The sequence below is a fragment of the Apodemus sylvaticus genome, chromosome 17 (genome assembly GCF_947179515.1).
Source record: "Apodemus sylvaticus chromosome 17, mApoSyl1.1, whole genome shotgun sequence".
In the NCBI taxonomy this organism is placed as follows: Eukaryota; Metazoa; Chordata; class Mammalia; order Rodentia; family Muridae; genus Apodemus; species Apodemus sylvaticus.
The window spans coordinates 27,521,217-27,538,392 of record NC_067488.1 but is presented as its reverse complement, the minus strand read 5'-3'; the positions used below and the strand labels follow the sequence as shown (position 1 = coordinate 27,538,392).

Here is a 17,176-nt window from a genome sequence, read left to right as displayed (position 1 = left end):
ATGGTGACTTCCCAAGAGCCTTGAACTCCTTCATCACAACATTACTGTAACCGGGCATGGTGGCCCACGCCTTTAATCCCAGCACTTGGGAGGCAGAGGCAGGCGGATTTCTGAGTTCGAGGCCAGACTGGTCTACAAAGTGAGTTCCAGGACAGCCAGGGCTATACGGAGAAACCCTGTCTCAACAAACAAACAAACCAAAAAAAACAAAAAAACCCCAACATTACTGTGTCCGTTTTTTGTTCTTAGAACCCCTCTGCTTTTTTTAGGATTATGGCAGCCCCTCTAAAAAGCCTTTTTTGTGGGTTATATGCATTATATATGCTATTTTAGGAATTAAAGCAGAAATACTTTAAATATCAACTCATTTCAGAATATGATAAACTATAACATAAACAGTATATTTTAATGAAAAATACCCATTTTCCAAACAAGCCTTAGCAGCAAGGGATTATGTTACATTCTGCCAAGTTTCTGAATGACTAAGAAGACTGCTGCATTTGCATGCCTGTTTCTGGAATCAGTCTGTTGTGACACTGTACATCAGAGAGTGTCTGGCTGGCCCCCCTGTACACTTGAGATTGGATGAAAATGAAAAATATGAAAAGCCTATTGGTGTTCTTTTGGGGTTTTTTTTTGTTTTTTTTGTTTGTTTGTTTGTTTGTTTGTTTGTTGTTTTCGAGACAGGGTTTCTCTGTGTAGCCCTGGCTGTCCTGGAACTCACTCTGTAGACCAGGCTGGCCTCGAACTCAGAAATCCACCTGCCTCTGCCTCTGCCTCCCAGAGTGCTGGGATTACAGGTGTGTGCCACCACCGCCCAGCTGCCTATTGGTTTTCTTACAGAGGTAGTTTCACCTCCTAGAATTCCCAGCCCATACTTGGACCTGTTAAATTAATCAACAATATTCAGTTACTGATTTTCAAAGTCATTTATTTCAGTGAACAGAATTTTGACTAGGCAGGTCCTTAACTATTTGTGTTTTATAACATATAAAGTACATCTTCAAGAGATATAGAGTTTGTCACTAATAGAGAGGAACATGTAAATGCATGTTACTGTTTAACACAGGAATCCTGTGGAGGGGGTGTGTAGACCAGAAGTCAGGGAGCACTTTGTGGAGTTGGTCTTCCTCGTGAACATAAAGGAGCGGGAGTGGGGTGAAGCGCCTTGCGGTGAACTGGGGGGAAGGTGTTGGTCCCTGGAAGTCAGCTTCTTTCACTTCTTGTCATTTCAGTTCATGATCACAGGTGGAAGTCTGCAAGACAGTAAAGAGGCACTGCAGTTGGCACAGACACATGGTACCCTCTTATTCCTTTTATCAAAACAAATGTGAATTGCTTAATTGTGAAGAAGTCTTTCTCAGACCTGCTTAAGGTACAAATACTGTGACTCCTGTCATAGAAATGACAAAGAAATAGATTGGTTTCACTGGAACATGTTTAAGATGACAAAGTTTACAGTACTCTTTGGTATATCATGTGTTTGATAAAATCTTATAATATTTATATGATTGTTATTTCAGAAAAAATAGTAAAGTTACCACATACATAACTTATCTTTACGTTATTCTGATGTAGTTTTTATGTGCATATTTTAATGTTTGATAGGAATTGTTTTATTTAAAATCTTTTAACTTACATTGAGAAGGATCATTGTTATTGAACATTTATTTTGTGAATCAGACTGTGTGAAGCCCCATGAGTTTAAGTAATATTATACTATACCACTCGTAGGGCTAGAGAGGTGGCTCAGCAGTAAAGAGCACTTGCTGCCCTTGCAGAGGACTCCAGTTCAGTTCCAGCAGCCAACAGCTCGGGGCTGTGGCATCCTCTTCTGGTCTCCTGGGCACACTCCTCAGCACACACTAACAGAATTACAACACGCTGCTCTCTGGGTCTTATCTCATGCACAGACACTCCACGCTTACCTAAAATCCTAGAAGCTTACCTGACATTCATAGAGCTTTTTTGTATGCATACTTTGCTAGACACCTGGAAATTAGGCATCCCTCATAGTTTTTTCAAAATATAGCCGTGTTTCTTTTTGGTCTAAAATCTTACCAAAGCTGTTTTGATAGCAGTCTTCATAAAATGCATGCTTCTCTTCAGGCTACATTGACTCCCAATGTTCAAATCCTGAAGACGATCATCTTCCCAGGACTTTCTGAAGTACAAAGGAAGATTTTCTTCTGTACTTTGTAATGTCTAACAGCTGTGGTTTGAAAACCCTTCCCCCATCTTTATTATTACCCTTCCTCTTCCTCCTCTTTAAAGAGCTGTCTACTGCTTCCTGTTCCCTGTGTAAGAGCCTTAGGAAGGCTCTCTACCCTCCCATGGGTTCAGTTGCAAGTACCGGTTGAACTTCTAAAACAAAATGAAAGCAAAAACCTCTTAGTTTTCAGCTTAGAGACCCAACCCAGGGTTCTGTGCATGGTTCATATAAGAGCCAAGCGCTCTAACAGTAGCCCATCCCCCAGCCATTCTGCTGTGTGTGCCTTACTATTAAAGCTCAAGTCTGCCTTCCAAACCGTGAGACATTTATTTATGTATTTATTATATGTAAGTACACTGTAGCTGTCTTCAGACACCCCAGAAGAGGGCATTTCAGACACACCAGAAGAGGGCATTGGACCCTATTACAGATGGCTATGAGCCACGATGTGGTTGCTGGGATTTGAACTCAGGACCTTTGGAAGAACAGCCAGTGCTCTTAACCACTGAGCCATCTCTCCAGCCTGAGATTTGTTTTTTGTTTTTTTTTTTTATTAGCAAAAAAGATTCCCCTTTCCTGCTCTCTAAGTCATTCCTACTATTAGCCTTCTATAACTTTTTAAAATAATTTTTCTGGTATGCCAGTGTGTGTGTGTCAGTGTGTCAGTAGGTTGTACACATGAGTACAAGTGCCCACAGAAGCCAGAGATGTCAGAGGGGTGGATGTCCACAGGACTGGAGCTGTCTGGTACAGGAACCAACCTCTAATCCTCTGCAAGGGCAGTCTGTACTTTTCCAGACTCTACTGTTAACCTTTTAATGGAGGTGCATTGTGGTCATTATATTAAATACATAAATTGTATTGCCATGTAACCAGTAAATATAAAAGAAAAAATTAGGTTATTTTAAAAAATTATTTCACAGCTGGGTGTCATGGCACAGAGGCAGAGGCAGTCAGATCTCTATGAATTCAAGGACAGCCTGGTCTACAGACAGAGTCCAGAACAGCCAGGGAAACCCTGTCTTGACAAAAGAAAAAAACCTTCTATTCTAAGATGCTTGATAAATGGCTAGCTTTGGAAAGAGTTGACTATTTTATTAATACACGAAGTCAGTTTTTATATGCATCTCCCACTTTTAACATATTTTAACAATGTTTGAGTGATATACATAATTCTACAAGTTTGAACTGTTTGTAGCTCCAAAAATGAGTTGAAATTACTTCATTCACTCATTTTTGGATGTGAAATATTAACATGAAAGAAAAATATTCTGAAAATAGCCCTAGGATGTGTTTGTTTTTTTTCTAGACATGTTTTTCAGTACAGTGGGGTGCCACCCCACGAGATGCGATGAATTCGAGAAGGACGGTCCTGAGGGCTACTTAGCAGGACTGCTGAACCTTGCTGAGAGCAACAAAGGAAAAGTTGTTGCAATAGGGGAATGTGGACTGGGTAAGTGCCATCCTTACCACTTAACATGATCTTGAAAATAACTTCCTGTTAAATTCAAATCCTGAGTAATTATTATTCTTTGTCTTTTAAAGATTTTGACCGACTTCAGTTTTGTCCCAAAGATACTCAACTCAAGTAAGGAAATTTGTTAACTTTGATATTTATTTTTTCAAAGTAACATCGATTGAACATGTAGGGTTAGATACCAAGGTGTATTTGTTTTCCCTGGCAGATATCGAAAGTTAAGTGAAACAGAGTCCGTACATATTTGCATGTAATAATAATCCCCAACTGATTAGCCATTGGATTTGATCTGATGGTGAGACAAAAGGATGCATTTATAGACTTTTTGGTGGTGGTGGCAACAGGTGTATTTATGCACAAGCCTCCTACCCTTGGTCCACTGTAGTTTCTTACGGAATCTACGTAAGTATCCAGATCAAATTATCTCTTAATAAATCTTGTCATTTATGGGGGTAGGGAGTTGGCATCTATGCCACCTGAGGGACTTCCAACGTCATACCTGCCAGGACTGTTAGAGATGTTATGAGCGCTGTCTCTTGAACACCAGGTAATCAGTTCACCTAACCTGGAAAGCTCGGACTTGCATGGGCAGAAGCCCATTGTCTTTACCGGCTTCTCAGGCCACCTTTGCACTGCCATGTCTGCCTGGACCAGGGTGAGCCCCATGTCACAGACGGGCAAGCCTCAGCACATGACAAGAGCTGTCGTAGAGCCCCACAGGGTTGTCTTCCCCATGTGGCTTTTTCTCTAGAATAAGTTAAAAGTGGTTCTCAAGTGCAGCCTGAATATTGCAGACTCAGATTTGGGGTCCGTGAAAGTACGGTTGTGTGAGTTCTATTTAGTGCTCTGAAGATAACTTCCATCGTCAGTCAGTGTCAGAACTCAGTATGTACAGCAGGGTATAAATTATGCTGTAACACAAGGCGGGTTTCTGATAGAGCAGTGATTGCTGAGTGCCTCTTCGGTGTGCTGAGATAGGCTTGGTTCTTTGTCTTTGTTGACAGGACAGTCCATAGTGTAGTAGGCTAATGACTGCTTTCAGGTAGGTCTATGCTTGAGGGCTTGTGTTCAATTCCTACCACACCATTAAAAGTTTGAAAAAGTGTGTGGATAGATGATGGACAGACAGCTGTCTAAAGGCAGTCTAGGAAGCCTTTCTGGGATGACCGTATAACGTCAGTCTTCTCAGAAGAGCACGCTCAGGAACAAACTATAGTGAAAACTGATAAGATACATCAGCTGGCGGTTTTTAATTAGACTTTGAAATGTCTAAAGTAGGGGCTGGAGAGATGGCTCAGTGGTTAAGAGCACCGACTGCTCTTCTGAAGGTCCTGAGTTCAAATCCCAGCAACCACATGGTGGCTCACAATCATCTCTAATGAGATCTGATGCCTTCTTCTGGTGTGTCTGAAGGCAGCTACAGTGTACTTATATATAAAATGTCTAAAGTAGTAATAATCTCATTTGGATTACTATCAAGGAGACAGATACCCAGAGAACCCTATCCCACCTGGCCTTCCCCTGGCATAGGCTAACCTCTTCTGTGTCCATCGGTTTCAGTGTATTTGCCTGAGTGTACTGAAGATAGGTGGCACATTAGTGTCTTCCAGTGTGTCAAAGGTACACCATGGGTCTGCTTATACTGTTCCTTTGGTGGCTAGTAAAGATTTAATAAGGAAGAAGCCTCTCTCTGTGTTTTCTATATGGATAAAAGGGCTGTAATTTTTAATATTTGCTGTTGGACTTACTACTGGAGGAATGTAGATTTTGGTCAATTCTCTGTGTGCATCTGTGCACACACATGCCTGTGTGTGCATATGGAGGCCAGATGGCAGTCCTGGTGTCATTCCTCAGGAGCTCTCATCGTAGTTCTTGAGACAGGGTCCCCCCCCTAGGACCTGGGGCTCTCTTTTGCGTGGCTGCTGGAGATCAAGGTCTGTGCTTTCTTTGTTGCAATTTTGTTGTTGTTGCTATTTTTGTTTTTGAGACACTCTCTCCCTCTAGCCCAGGTTGACCTGGAACTCACTATATAAACTCACTGAAACTCCTGCCTCTACCTCCTGAGTGCTGGGATTGTAGGCTTGCATCACCACACCTGGCTTCCATCTACATTTTGGTAGCATTTTTCAAACATTAACCTACTATGATTTGTTGGTTTTCTAAAACACATTTTTCCTTTTTAAGTGTATAATAGGTGTGGTGTGTGAGAAATGGTAAGTGGACCCACCGACCATGGGGTTGAAGTCGACTGTCCACAGGGAGCAGGCCTGGCCTGTGATGTAGTCGTTTGTCCCCTGCCTGTCTACATATGCAGCTCAGTGTTGTTAGCACAAGGATGCCCGGCCCACCTCTCTTCAGTCTATGATGGGTAAAGCCCACCGTGGCATGCCTGGACAGACTGAGTACTCAGTAGTTATGGCTTCTAAAGAAAATACTAGCTGTGGCTTTTGAGAAATGCATTAAACAATTCTATCACTGTGTCTGTACAAGGGACTTAGAAGAGGGTGTCACTCCCCTGTAGCCGCAGTACCAGACTGTTGTGAACCACCATGTGGGTGCTGGGAACTGTGTGAATACTGCTCCTCGGGAAGAGCACCCAGTGCCCTTAACCTCTGAGCCGTTTCTCCATCCCTGAGACGTGCCATTTAAAAGAACAAGGATGGAAACAAGGAAAAGGCCTGACCGGTTATGGGAAGTTTGGCTTGAAGTCCTAGCAGTGTCTGCTTCGCTGACCTGTTACACTTCTTCCTTTCACACATCAGAGCTCTGTTCTCCCTGTAGGAGGAATTTACTCTAGGCATTTTTCTGGGCCTTTAAAATGTTGATATTATGTAGGTCCTTTTTTAAAAAATCAGCTATCAGACAAGATTTAAAATGATCCCAGGGATTCTTAGGGTTCCCTGGGAAAGGACTGAGGCCACCCAGGCTGCCAGCCAGCTGGGAGGGCCTCTCAGCAACTGTCACTCACTGTGTTTTGGAGCGTCTCAGCCTTGCTAGTAACAGCTGCTCTGACCTGACCTTTTCAAGCTGTCCCTGGTGTTGACCCAAGCTGTCAGAAAGCAGTGATTCAACTGGAGGAAATCAGAGCTTTGAGAAAATGCACAGATGTAAGAAGTTTCGACAGTTGTCAGTTCCGTTCTGTAACTTATGTTATTTGGTGGTTGGTTTTGTTTCCTTTTTAAGATACCAGTTATCTGATGTCATATACCTTTTATCCTCAGTTTGTATTGTTGGAGTGTTTTGATTTGTTTTGCCACGTGGACATTTTCTTTCTTGAGACCCCTCTTATTTTTGTGAGGGAGCATGCCCGGCTGTGCCAGTGGTGGTCCGAGGGCAACTTTGTGCGCTTGCTGCTGAGCCCTACTGGGGGATGGACTCAGGTGCTGGCCTTTCTGCACCATGCAATGCCCTTCCTGCTGGGCACCTTACCAGCCCCACACGACTTCTTAAATGAGCCATTGCTCTTAACCACTGAGCCGGCCCTCCACATCCTTCCCTCTGTACCCACCCCCCCCATGACCTCTTAATGATAGCTATTTAGCTTGAACTTAGGGAGCTTTTTTGAATTACACAAAATTCTCGGGGCACGTTATATGTCCTTATGTTATTTATTTTATTTTTGGTTTTTCAAGACAGGGTTTCTTTGTGTATCCCTGGCTATCCTGGCCGTCATTCTGTAGACCAGGCTGGCCTCAAGCTCAAGACATCTGCCTGCCTCTGCCTCCTGAGTGTTGGGATTAAACCCACCACTGCCCAGCATGCTTCTGTTAATTTTAGTGAATTACATTCTGTGACAGAAAGCTACTTTCTCATAAAACTATTGTAACTTGGTCCTGTGGCTGGGCCACAGAGTTGTACATGGTGACCACATGGAGGCCTTTGCCTGCAGTGTGTGGTGAAGCTACCTGCATGATCATATTTACACTGTGTGTGTGTGTGTGTGTGTGTGTGTGTGTGTGTGTTTTAAACAGGTTTCAGGTGGCCCAGCCTCAAACTAATTGAGTAGTTGAAGATCACCGTAAACTCCTGATGGCTGTCTCCACCTCACAGGTCCTGAAATCACAGTCCTGATCTATCACACTGGCTTACATGCAGTGCTGGAGATTCAACCCAGGGCTTTGTGCATGCTGGGGAAGGACTCTGCCCATTTGGCATTGTTCCTAGCAACTACTAGTAATTCTTAATCTTTTTTCTCAAGATTTTATGATTTCTAACTTGCAAAATGTCCTCACTTTAACTAAAACAAAATTACTTTAGCTTATTCTAGCCCAGCAGAATCTGAAAAGGTAATTTAAAAACCCAAACATTAGTTAATAAAGGCATGGAACACCAATGGGCATTGTGAAAATAAGTTTGTAATCCTGGTAAATGAAGCATCCCTTTCTAGAAGTCAAGTGGCAGGAAAGACTCTGAGGTTTTTAATATCTGAATTCACTACTTTCATATTGCCATTTCCAGATAATAAAATTTTCTTTACTCAAAAATTATTTGATATATGTCTCATGCTAAAATAAAAATTTTGGTGTGGCAATTTTCTTGCTTTGTGCAGATATTTTGAAAAACAATTTGAACTGTCAGAACAAACACAATTACCAATGTTTCTTCATTGTCGAAATTCACATACTGAGTTTTTGGGTGAGTTAAAAATGAAATATCATTACAATTTAAAAACTGTGAGACAATTAGGCTATGTGCCTGATTTTTCTTTTTAATTCACAGATATTATGAGAAGAAATAGAGATCGGTGTGTGGGTGGAGTGGTAAGTGTACAATAAGTGTTTAAATATGGGATTTGATAAGAATGTCTCTGTTATTAAGGTCAGCTTCAGCTAATTCAGATAGCAAAAAGAAAATTATTGAGTCTCTCAGTTGGAAGACATGTAAATTTGCTATAAGATTTATGGGCCAGGGCCGGGCGTGGTGGTCCACGCTTGTAATCCCAGCACCTGGGAGGCAGAGGCAGGCAGATTTCTGAGTTTGAGGTCAGCCTGGTCTACAGAGTGAGTTCCAGGACAGCCAGGGCTACACAGAAACCCTGACTCAAAAAACAAAAACAAAATAAAACAAAAGATTTATGGGCCAGATGGTGTATAAACAAACAATACTTTTAGTTACATTTCTTTTGCTTAAAGTACAAGAATGAGTACCAATTCTACTCACGAGACACAGATGTGAGTTGTCTCCTCCCACTGTGCGCTCAGCCTGCGAGCTGTCCTTTGCTGCTCTCCCTAAATTTTAAGGGAAACATAAAGCAATTTTTACGATGTCTTAAAACATTCCATTGTTGGGCTGGAGAGATGGCTCAGCGGTTAAGAGCACTGACTGCCCTTCTGAAGGTCCTGAGTTCAAATCCCAGCAACCACATGATGGCTCACAACCATCCTTAATAAGATCCAATGCCCTCTTTTGGGGTGTCTGAAGACAGATACAGTGTACTTACATATAATAAGTAAATCTTTTTTAAAAAAATTCCTCTTGTTTCAGGTTTTCTTTCCTATTTGCTAGCTGGTAGTCCGTCTTCCCCCGATGAGGCTCCTCCTCCATCATGATGTATTCTGCCCCTCACTGTTTCTTGTGTGGTCCTTCTCCAATATAGATTCTCTACTGTCACTGTACTGTGATCACTGGTAGTGATTTCTAGTCAGCTGGATCATGGGCTTGAGTAACAGTGTTTAAAAAATGCTCACATACACAAAATTTCATATACAATTTTAGGAGCGGTTCAGTGACCATCTTTGGGGATAGATTGTTATTTAGGTATTTAAGTCACAGTTCCATGTGCCAGTAGAGGAAAGTTGACTTACACCTAAAGTTTTGCTTGGATACTTTGACATATATTCCTTTTTGAAATGTTAAGGGATGCTTTTTATTATATTTAATGTGTGTGTGTGTGTACATGTACACATATGTGCCATGGTGTTTGTATGGAGGTCAGAGTTGCAGAAGTTGGTCATCAGGACCGACCAGGCTTAGCCCCTTCACCCAGTCTATCATCTTGCCGACCATTGCGATCTGGTTTGTAAGCTAGCTCCGCTTGGCGCTATATCCCACTACGACAGGTCTGTGCTCTGTATTGTTGTCATGGTCATGTTACTTTGCACATCTTCTCTGTAGTTTACTGACTGTAATTTTCCCTTTAGCAGCTATACTTAGGAATCGAGAAAGGCTTTAATTAGCGTCCTGGGCATTACCAACAGCGTGGGTTGTCATTAGCATCCTGGGCACTACTGATGGCGTGGGTTGTCATTCTGGATTCCACTGATCACCCATCTTTATTTCTAAGTAAGACTTTACTTGGATGAGTCTATCATTTCAAAAAGTTAATACCAGGAACAGCAAAAGCAACCAAAATATTTGGCTTTAATAAAATAAATTGCTAAATAAAGTACTGATAAATAGTTCTCTGAATTGGTTTACAAGAGATGACATTTTAAATCATCTTTATATTAGTGAATGAACTTTTCGTTGTTGTTCACTGGAGATGTTGAGGGCTTACTACCTTACCTAGTGAGTCGCCCTGCCAGGTGCTGACCCTTGTGTCCTCCAAGGCTTTCATCTGCTTGGTGTTACAAATCTTGCTAGCAGCTGTATAACATAGTTATCCGTGGATGTTGGTGATGTGAGGCTAAAGGAGCCCTGTTAGTTATTGGTTTTGATTACACACACAAAACACCTAAAGCAGGAGAAAATAAGGTCTCAGTCCTTTCTGCCTGTTTAAGTGATGTGGATAATGGAACAATTGACTTATTTCTTTTACTTTTATAATTTGTGTTTCTTGTACATACATTCCTCCCCCCACCATCTCTCTCTGTCTCCCTCTCCCTCTTCCCTCTCCTCCCACCCCACACTTACTAAGGCCAGAAGCGGGCATCAGATCCCCCGGAGCTGGAGTTAGAGGTGATTCTGAGGTGTTCAGTGTGGGTGCTGGAACTGAACTCTGCAAAAGCAGCAAGCACTCTTAACTGCTGAGTCACCCTTCAGGCCACAGTGGCAGCTTAAAAGCAGTGTTCTCACTACTGTATAGAGCTTCTGAAAACTTACCTCTTAATGATTAATCATTTCCAAAAGAAAAGTATCCTCTAAAAGAGAGACACAGTAAGATTTTCAGAATATCTTAAATGTGTCCCAGACCTTTCTTCCTCCTGTGTAAGAATATGGTCCCTTTCCTGTGCCCTTCTGAGAGAGATGCAGAGGGTGATGTAGAGACACACCTAGCTGCAGAGAAACCTTAGACAGATGACTTCTTGCTTTGTGTCACCAGAAATAATGACAGATTGTGATTATCAAGTCTGGTTTGAAAGAACACATATATATGTATATAAAGTATATATTATATATACTTTGCTTAGAAAGTAGACCAATGCTATTGTGGATTTTAATATTATAATAAAATTGTGTGTCTATATCCCCAGGTGCATTCATTCGACGGTACGAAGGAAGCAGCAGCTGCTTTGATTGACTTGGACCTTTATATAGGATTTAATGGTTGGTACGTTCTCAGTTTTGGCTTTCCTTAATTTTTATATTATCAGATTCTTCAAGTTGTCTTTTAAAGAGTTTATTTTTATTACAGTTTGTATGTTTTGCATTGATCTTTGGGAATTTTAGTAACTACTTATGAAGAAATTGAATAGTAGATTGTTTTTAGTTGTTACACATTATTATGCTGTGTTCTAATAATGGAAACAACTTGTGTTGAGGTCAGCAGGTCTTTAGTAATCCAGACTGTCCTCAGGTTATCTCATGCTCCTCACAGATGCATGTTCACAGCACTGTGTGTGATGCTGCACACATGCTGGCCCTGGACAGAGAGTATCTGTGGCAATCATCTGTGTATTTCTTAGGCCACAGACGCTAGGGAACAGGTGTAAAGTTACCCTGGGTGTGAGAGCCTGTCCTCTGGCTCACTGCTCAGTGACCTTCGCTCTGCAGCTGCACACTAACCCTCAGACCTCCTCACACGTCGGCCAGCACAGCAAGCTCCTGGCCTTGTCTTCTGTCAGCGTTTGCGTTTGCTGTACTTGTTTCTTAGGAAGTCAGTGATGGCAAGTTACAGAAGAGAGTCTGGCTTGCTTTCCCTCTTCAGGGCTGCCCTTACAGTGACCACTGGTGACCATATATAATTCTCAGGGAAACAGAATGTTGGCATTGCCTATTCCTATAGATATATCCCAGGATTATTTTTTTTTACAAAGATTTATTTTATGTATATGAATACAATTATAGCTGTCTTCAGACACACCAGAAGAGGGTCAGATCCCATTACAGATGGTTGTGAGCCACCATGTGGTTGCTGGGATTTGAACTCAGGACCTCTGGAAGAGCAGTCAATCTCCTAACCGCTGAGCCATCTCTTCAGCCCTTCCAACATTATTCTAAGTAACAGTTCAGCTTATAAATTGATTGCCAAACAATATACCCATACTGAGAGAAGCAGTTATTCCTTCCTCCTCCAGCATGCCTCCGTCCCAGGCAATTTTTGCAGAGACAAGTGCTTGGGTATCTGCTGCTATACATCTGTGTAACATTTATGTGTTCCTAGCTCTGACGCCTCCCTTTGTCTGTGTCCTTAAGACACACACCATACTGAATCTACTTCATTGTCCCGTCTTCCTTCCATTGTGATGTCAGGACTATGCGTTTTGTGTGGTTGTCATTGTTTCTGTAATCTCTGCTGCCCATGTGGTGAACCATGCTCCCTTCTCATGCACCACTTTTTGATTTCTTGAAGTAACTGGTCTTACATATTTCCTTGACTTCAAAACTTGAAGCACAGTCAAGCACAGTAGCTCAACCCGGGGGAGGCTGAAGCAGGAGGATCACGGATTAGAGTTTGGTCTGGGCTCCACAGTGAGTCACTATTTCTTCCTACAGCTCTATGCAAATACCTTAGGTGGTTTTCCCCATGAGGAAGCCTGTTTAGATAGTGTGTTAGTTCCAGGCCCTTCTCTTCTATGATAGAACCCCATAGTTTATTTCTCGAGTTCTCGTGCATTCTGGTCTGGGTTTTGTTGTGTGTAGATCAGGCTGGCTGTGAACTGTGTGGGTGAGGATGGCAGTGTGGCTTATTTTACCCTGAAGCTGAAGCAAGAATTTAAAAGACTAGCCTCACTTACAAGGCAAGTTTGAAGACAGCCTAGGCTATATAAAATGTTGTCGCAAATAACTTTTTGGAAGTTCTAGGTGAGTCAGTCAGCTGGCAGGTTAGGTCACAGCTGGACTTTTCCAGAGTGGGCTCTCGCACAAGCTTTTGTAGACCCCTTTTTGGGGGTCGATCTTTTTCTAGAAGGGTGGGTGCCCTGTGATCTTTGCTAGGAAAGTAGGGTAGGGGTTTGTAAATGTACACAGAAGTGTTCTGGAGCAGAGCAAGCTAAGAGGAGACTTTCAGGTCAGTCTGCATCTTTAGTCCCACATCCCTGCCGTGCTGGGTGTCCCCATTCCCTACCTTGTGTTTTCTTCACCCATCCCTGAGTCACAGTTATCTGTGTACCCCATCATTTCTCTGTCTAAACCATTCCAATTCCCACTCCCTGTCCTAGCTCTGCAATCTAGGCACTACTTCTGGGATACTATGTCACTTAGCACTTAAAAGTTATTAATCATTTCTCCCCTCATGTTTTGCTTTATTATGATGGGTTGGGGTAACGGGCATCTACTAGTTTCACTGAAAAATGTTCTTGGTGCAGTGATTACCAAGGAACAGTAAAAAGGTCAGTGTTGCAGGATCAAGAAAGTAGAGATGAATACACACAGCACATGGGATTGGGAGGCAGCAAAACTACTTTGTAAGAGATACACCATCCCACAGAGCGTGAGCTGGGTGACCACCATGACAGACAGCATGGGCTTCGGAGGTGGTGATGTGTCAGGGTGGGTTTATCGATTCTAACCCAAGTAAGCGCTGTGCTGGGCTTTAGTGTGGAGGCTGAGCTGTACATAGGGGTGGAGGAGGGTGTGTGATTTCTGCTTTGTTCAGTGGACCTAAAATTGTCCTAAAGTGTCTTTACAGTGAATTTGTTATTAAATTTTTTAAATATAAGGACGGTACTTGTCATTACTTTGAATACTGATTCTAAAACTTGGTGGCAATCTAAAGCATTTACATTCCCATTTGTGTCTTGTAAGCTAGCTCTGGGCATCTAGCTGAAAAGGTAACAATCAGTGCTGCTAGGTAACCGTCAGTGATGCTAGGTAACCGTCAGCAATGCTGGGTAACCGTCAGCAATGCTGGGTAACCGTCAGCGCTGCTGGGTAACCATCAGTGATGCTAGGTAACCGTCAGTGATGCTAGGTAACCGTCAGTGATGCTGGGTAACCGTCAGTGATGCTGGGTAACCGTCAGTGATGCTGGGTAACCGTCAGTGCTTGGGTAACCGTCAGTGCTGCTGGGTAACCGTCAGCGCTGCTAGGTAACCGTCAGCGCTGCTAGGTAACCATCAGTGATGCTAGGTAACCGTCAGTGATGCTAGGTAACCGTCAGTGATGCTAGGTAACCGTCAGTGATGCTGGGTAACCGTCAGTGCTTGGGTAACCGTCAGTGCTGCTAGGTAACCGTCAGCAATGCTGGGTAACCGTCAGTGCTGCTGGGTAACTGTCAGCGCTGCTGGGTAACCGTCAGTGATGCTAGGTAACCGTCAGTGATGCTAGGTAACCGTCAGTGATGCTGGGTAACCGTCAATGATGCTGGGTAACCATCAGTGCTGCTGGGTAACCGTCAGCGCTGCTGGGTAACCGTCAGTGATGCTAGGTAACCGTCAGTGATGCTGGGTAACCGTCAGTGCTTGGGTAACCGTCAGCGCTGCTAGGTAACCGTCAGTGCTGCTGCCAAGGCTAGACAGCATCCTGTTCTAACCACCAAAGGTTCACTGCTGTGGCCATGCCATCTCGTTATCCCAGAGCAAGGCCTGGGGCCAAGGCTGCTGCATTCAAGGACTAGTGTCTCCATGGACAGTGAGAGTGTAAATATGTTAGTCTATTCTTACAGGACAGCGAGGCCGTAGAAGCCGGAGTAGTCTGTTACAGTGGCTGAAAATAAATTTAAAAAGCGAAAGTTAATAGGCTCCTGATCATGTTAAGTTATACAAATATCTTTTTTTGTAATTTAAAACTTTATTTATGCTAATAAAGTTTATTAAAATGTCAACTTGTAAGTATGAAAAATGATTTCCCCTAAAATTACTAATATTCAATATGTCACATTCTAACTCCATTGTTACATCAACCCTTTATATTAAAGAATTATCTGGGAGCTGGAGAGGTGGGTGGCTCAGTGGTTAAGTGTACCTGCTGCCTTTCAGAGGGCCTGCATCTACTAGTCTCTGAGTGCCTATTCACACGACAACCACATACAATGTGCATACAGTGTGCACACTTGTGTGCACATAAGTAAAAATATTTTTTAAATGTTACAAAAGGGACAAAAGTAGAGGTTGATTTGAAGTTGACCATAAAATATGGGTTCTTTAAAGGGCAAGGATATATTCACTAAATATCACGTTAAAATACTGTTTTCAAGCTCTCTGAAAACTGAAGCTAACTTGGAAGTTCTGAAGTCAATACCCAGTGAAAAACTAATGATTGAGACGGGTAAGTAGAAGATTCCAGAAACTCAAGGTCCATGTTGAATCAGAGTTTTAGAAGTTATTATTGATAGAAAAGTGATTAGATTTTTATTTTCAGTTTGCCAAACTTTAAAACTTATAAATGACAGAATCTATGCTAACTAGAGTCTATATGACTATTTAATGAGTCCCCTAAGCAGTTTGAGATACTCTTTTATTGTGGTTGAATTCTATAGCCCTCTGAAACAAACGACTGAAACACTAAAGTGCTTTAGTGTTAGGATTTTAGATTGTTATCTCTCTCTCTTTTCTCTCCTCTCTCCTCTGTCCTCTCCCCCCCCCCCCCTCTCTCTCCTCTTTTGGTTTTTCAAGACAGGGTTTCCCTGTGTAGCCCTGGCTGTCCTGGAACTCACTCTGTAGACCAAGCAATTTTTTTTTTTTTTTTTTTTTTTGGTCGGGGGTTTTGGATTTGGTTTTTTTCGAGACAGGATTTCTCTGTATAGCCCTGGCTGTCCTGAAACTCACTCTGTAGACCAGGCTTGCCTCGAACTCAGAAATGCGTCTGCCTCTGCCTCCCATAGTGCTGGGATTACAGGCATGCGCCACCACTGCCTGGCTGTTATCTCTTAAAATAAATTTAAAGCTAGTACTTTGACCTATCCCCAGTAACTCAAAGGACTGTAGCTTTAAGGCTCTATACTGAGCCACTCTAGGGATATTAACTTTATTTCCTCAGGCAGTCACCAAAGCGACTGCATTGCATAACAATGCCTCTATAATGTGCAAGCTATTCCCAGAGAAATGACAGGGAAACAGCTCAATGGCAGAGCATCTGCCTGGTGTTCCAACACTGGGAAACAAATTAGTATCCATGACCACGCTTTCACATACAGTAGAAGGGACACAGAGCAGTCTGAAATGCGAAGCCTGTCACTGATACTTCTTGTACATTTAGGTCTTTTTTTCCTCAAAGCACGTCATACACTAGCCAATTTAGTAAGGAAATAAAGTAGATAAAAACTAGTCTTTAAAGTGTAGGTTAGGCTTTCCTTAGAACTGTTTTCTGTTGCATTCATTTTTGTAATTTTATGTTATCTACCAGTGTGATGTTCATGAAAAGTAAATTCCTTAACACCTTTTCCTCTTTCCCTAACTCTAGATGCACCCTGGTGTGGAGTTAAAAGTACACATGCTGGATCAAAATACATAAAGACTTCATTTCCTACCAAGAAGAAGTGGGAAAGTGGGCACTGCTTAAAGGACAGAAACGAGCCCTGCCACATAGTGTGAGTTATTCTGCAGGGGCTTCACGCTGTCAGACCCACTGACTGCCACTCAGTGAGTGGGGGCAGAGTGCAATCTCTCCGGCTTTGGCACTTGACCCAAAGTCAAAGACCATTTGAATAGTGGTTTGGAAATACGTGCACCTGAGCTGCTGTGTCATCTCCCAGGTTCCCATCCTCTTAATCCAAATGACTTCACTGCCTCAGTGAGAAATCTATGGGTCTGGTCCTTTGTCATTTTGTAGGAAAAGGAAAAAGACTCAAAGCTTACCACAGAAGTGCTGTACTGCACCTTTCCTGCTACTGTTTATAACCAGTTAGCTGGCCTTTAGCCACGACCTGATGGTTATCTGCATATTAAATATGGACAGCAGTAGCAACCAGGGAGGTAACAGTTCTCTAAACCTCACAATGAAATGACAAATGGCAGCATGTCCTTTCCTCGGCACCCTGCCCCCAAAGCAGGAGTACAGAACAGGAGATCTGTAGACAGCTGTGAAGACTCTCTGGGCAAACAGGAAAAGTTGGTCAGCTCATTTAAAGGGCACCTATCCAGAACAAGTCTGAGATCATATTGGTTTAGTGTAGTTTGCCACTATGGGCATGCCTCTAACATTCATAAAGTTAATATCACAGATTGTTT

General features: G+C 42.5%; 2 protein-coding genes across 15 annotated transcripts in view; one reads left to right on the top strand and one right to left on the bottom strand.

The window, feature by feature from the left end:
* Positions 1–17,176, top strand: part of Tatdn1 (TatD DNase domain containing 1) — a 33,356-nt gene that overhangs the window by 12,311 nt on the left and 3,869 nt on the right. For 5 of the 6 annotated variants that reach the window (XM_052161454.1, XM_052161458.1, XM_052161455.1 and 2 more), the window contains 8 exons: positions 1,236–1,299; positions 3,522–3,665; positions 3,758–3,800; positions 8,239–8,324; positions 8,409–8,449; positions 11,102–11,178; positions 15,205–15,275; positions 16,410–16,536. In XM_052161454.1, the coding sequence (XP_052017414.1) occupies positions 1,236–1,299; positions 3,522–3,665; positions 3,758–3,800; positions 8,239–8,324; positions 8,409–8,449; positions 11,102–11,178; positions 15,205–15,275; positions 16,410–16,536 (653 nt within the window). Of the gene's footprint in view, positions 1–1,235; positions 1,376–3,521; positions 3,666–3,757; positions 3,801–8,238; positions 8,325–8,408; positions 8,450–11,101; positions 11,179–15,204; positions 15,276–16,409; positions 16,537–17,176 lie in introns of those variants that run through there. The other variant, XM_052161459.1, reaches the window with a different exon arrangement.
* Positions 911–17,176, bottom strand: part of Rnf139 (ring finger protein 139) — a 32,268-nt gene continuing 16,002 nt past the window's right edge. Inside the window, exons 3-8 of one of the 9 annotated variants that reach the window (XR_007973992.1) lie at positions 14,672–14,714; positions 10,731–10,768; positions 10,542–10,626; positions 8,850–8,917; positions 2,062–2,164; positions 911–1,256 (exon numbers count right to left, since the gene is read on the bottom strand). The gene's annotated coding sequence lies outside the window, so the exon portion shown is untranslated. Of the gene's footprint in view, positions 1,257–2,061; positions 2,165–8,849; positions 8,918–10,541; positions 14,715–17,176 lie in introns of all 9 variants that reach the window. The other 8 variants (XR_007973990.1, XR_007973991.1, XR_007973994.1 and 5 more) reach the window with 8 other exon arrangements.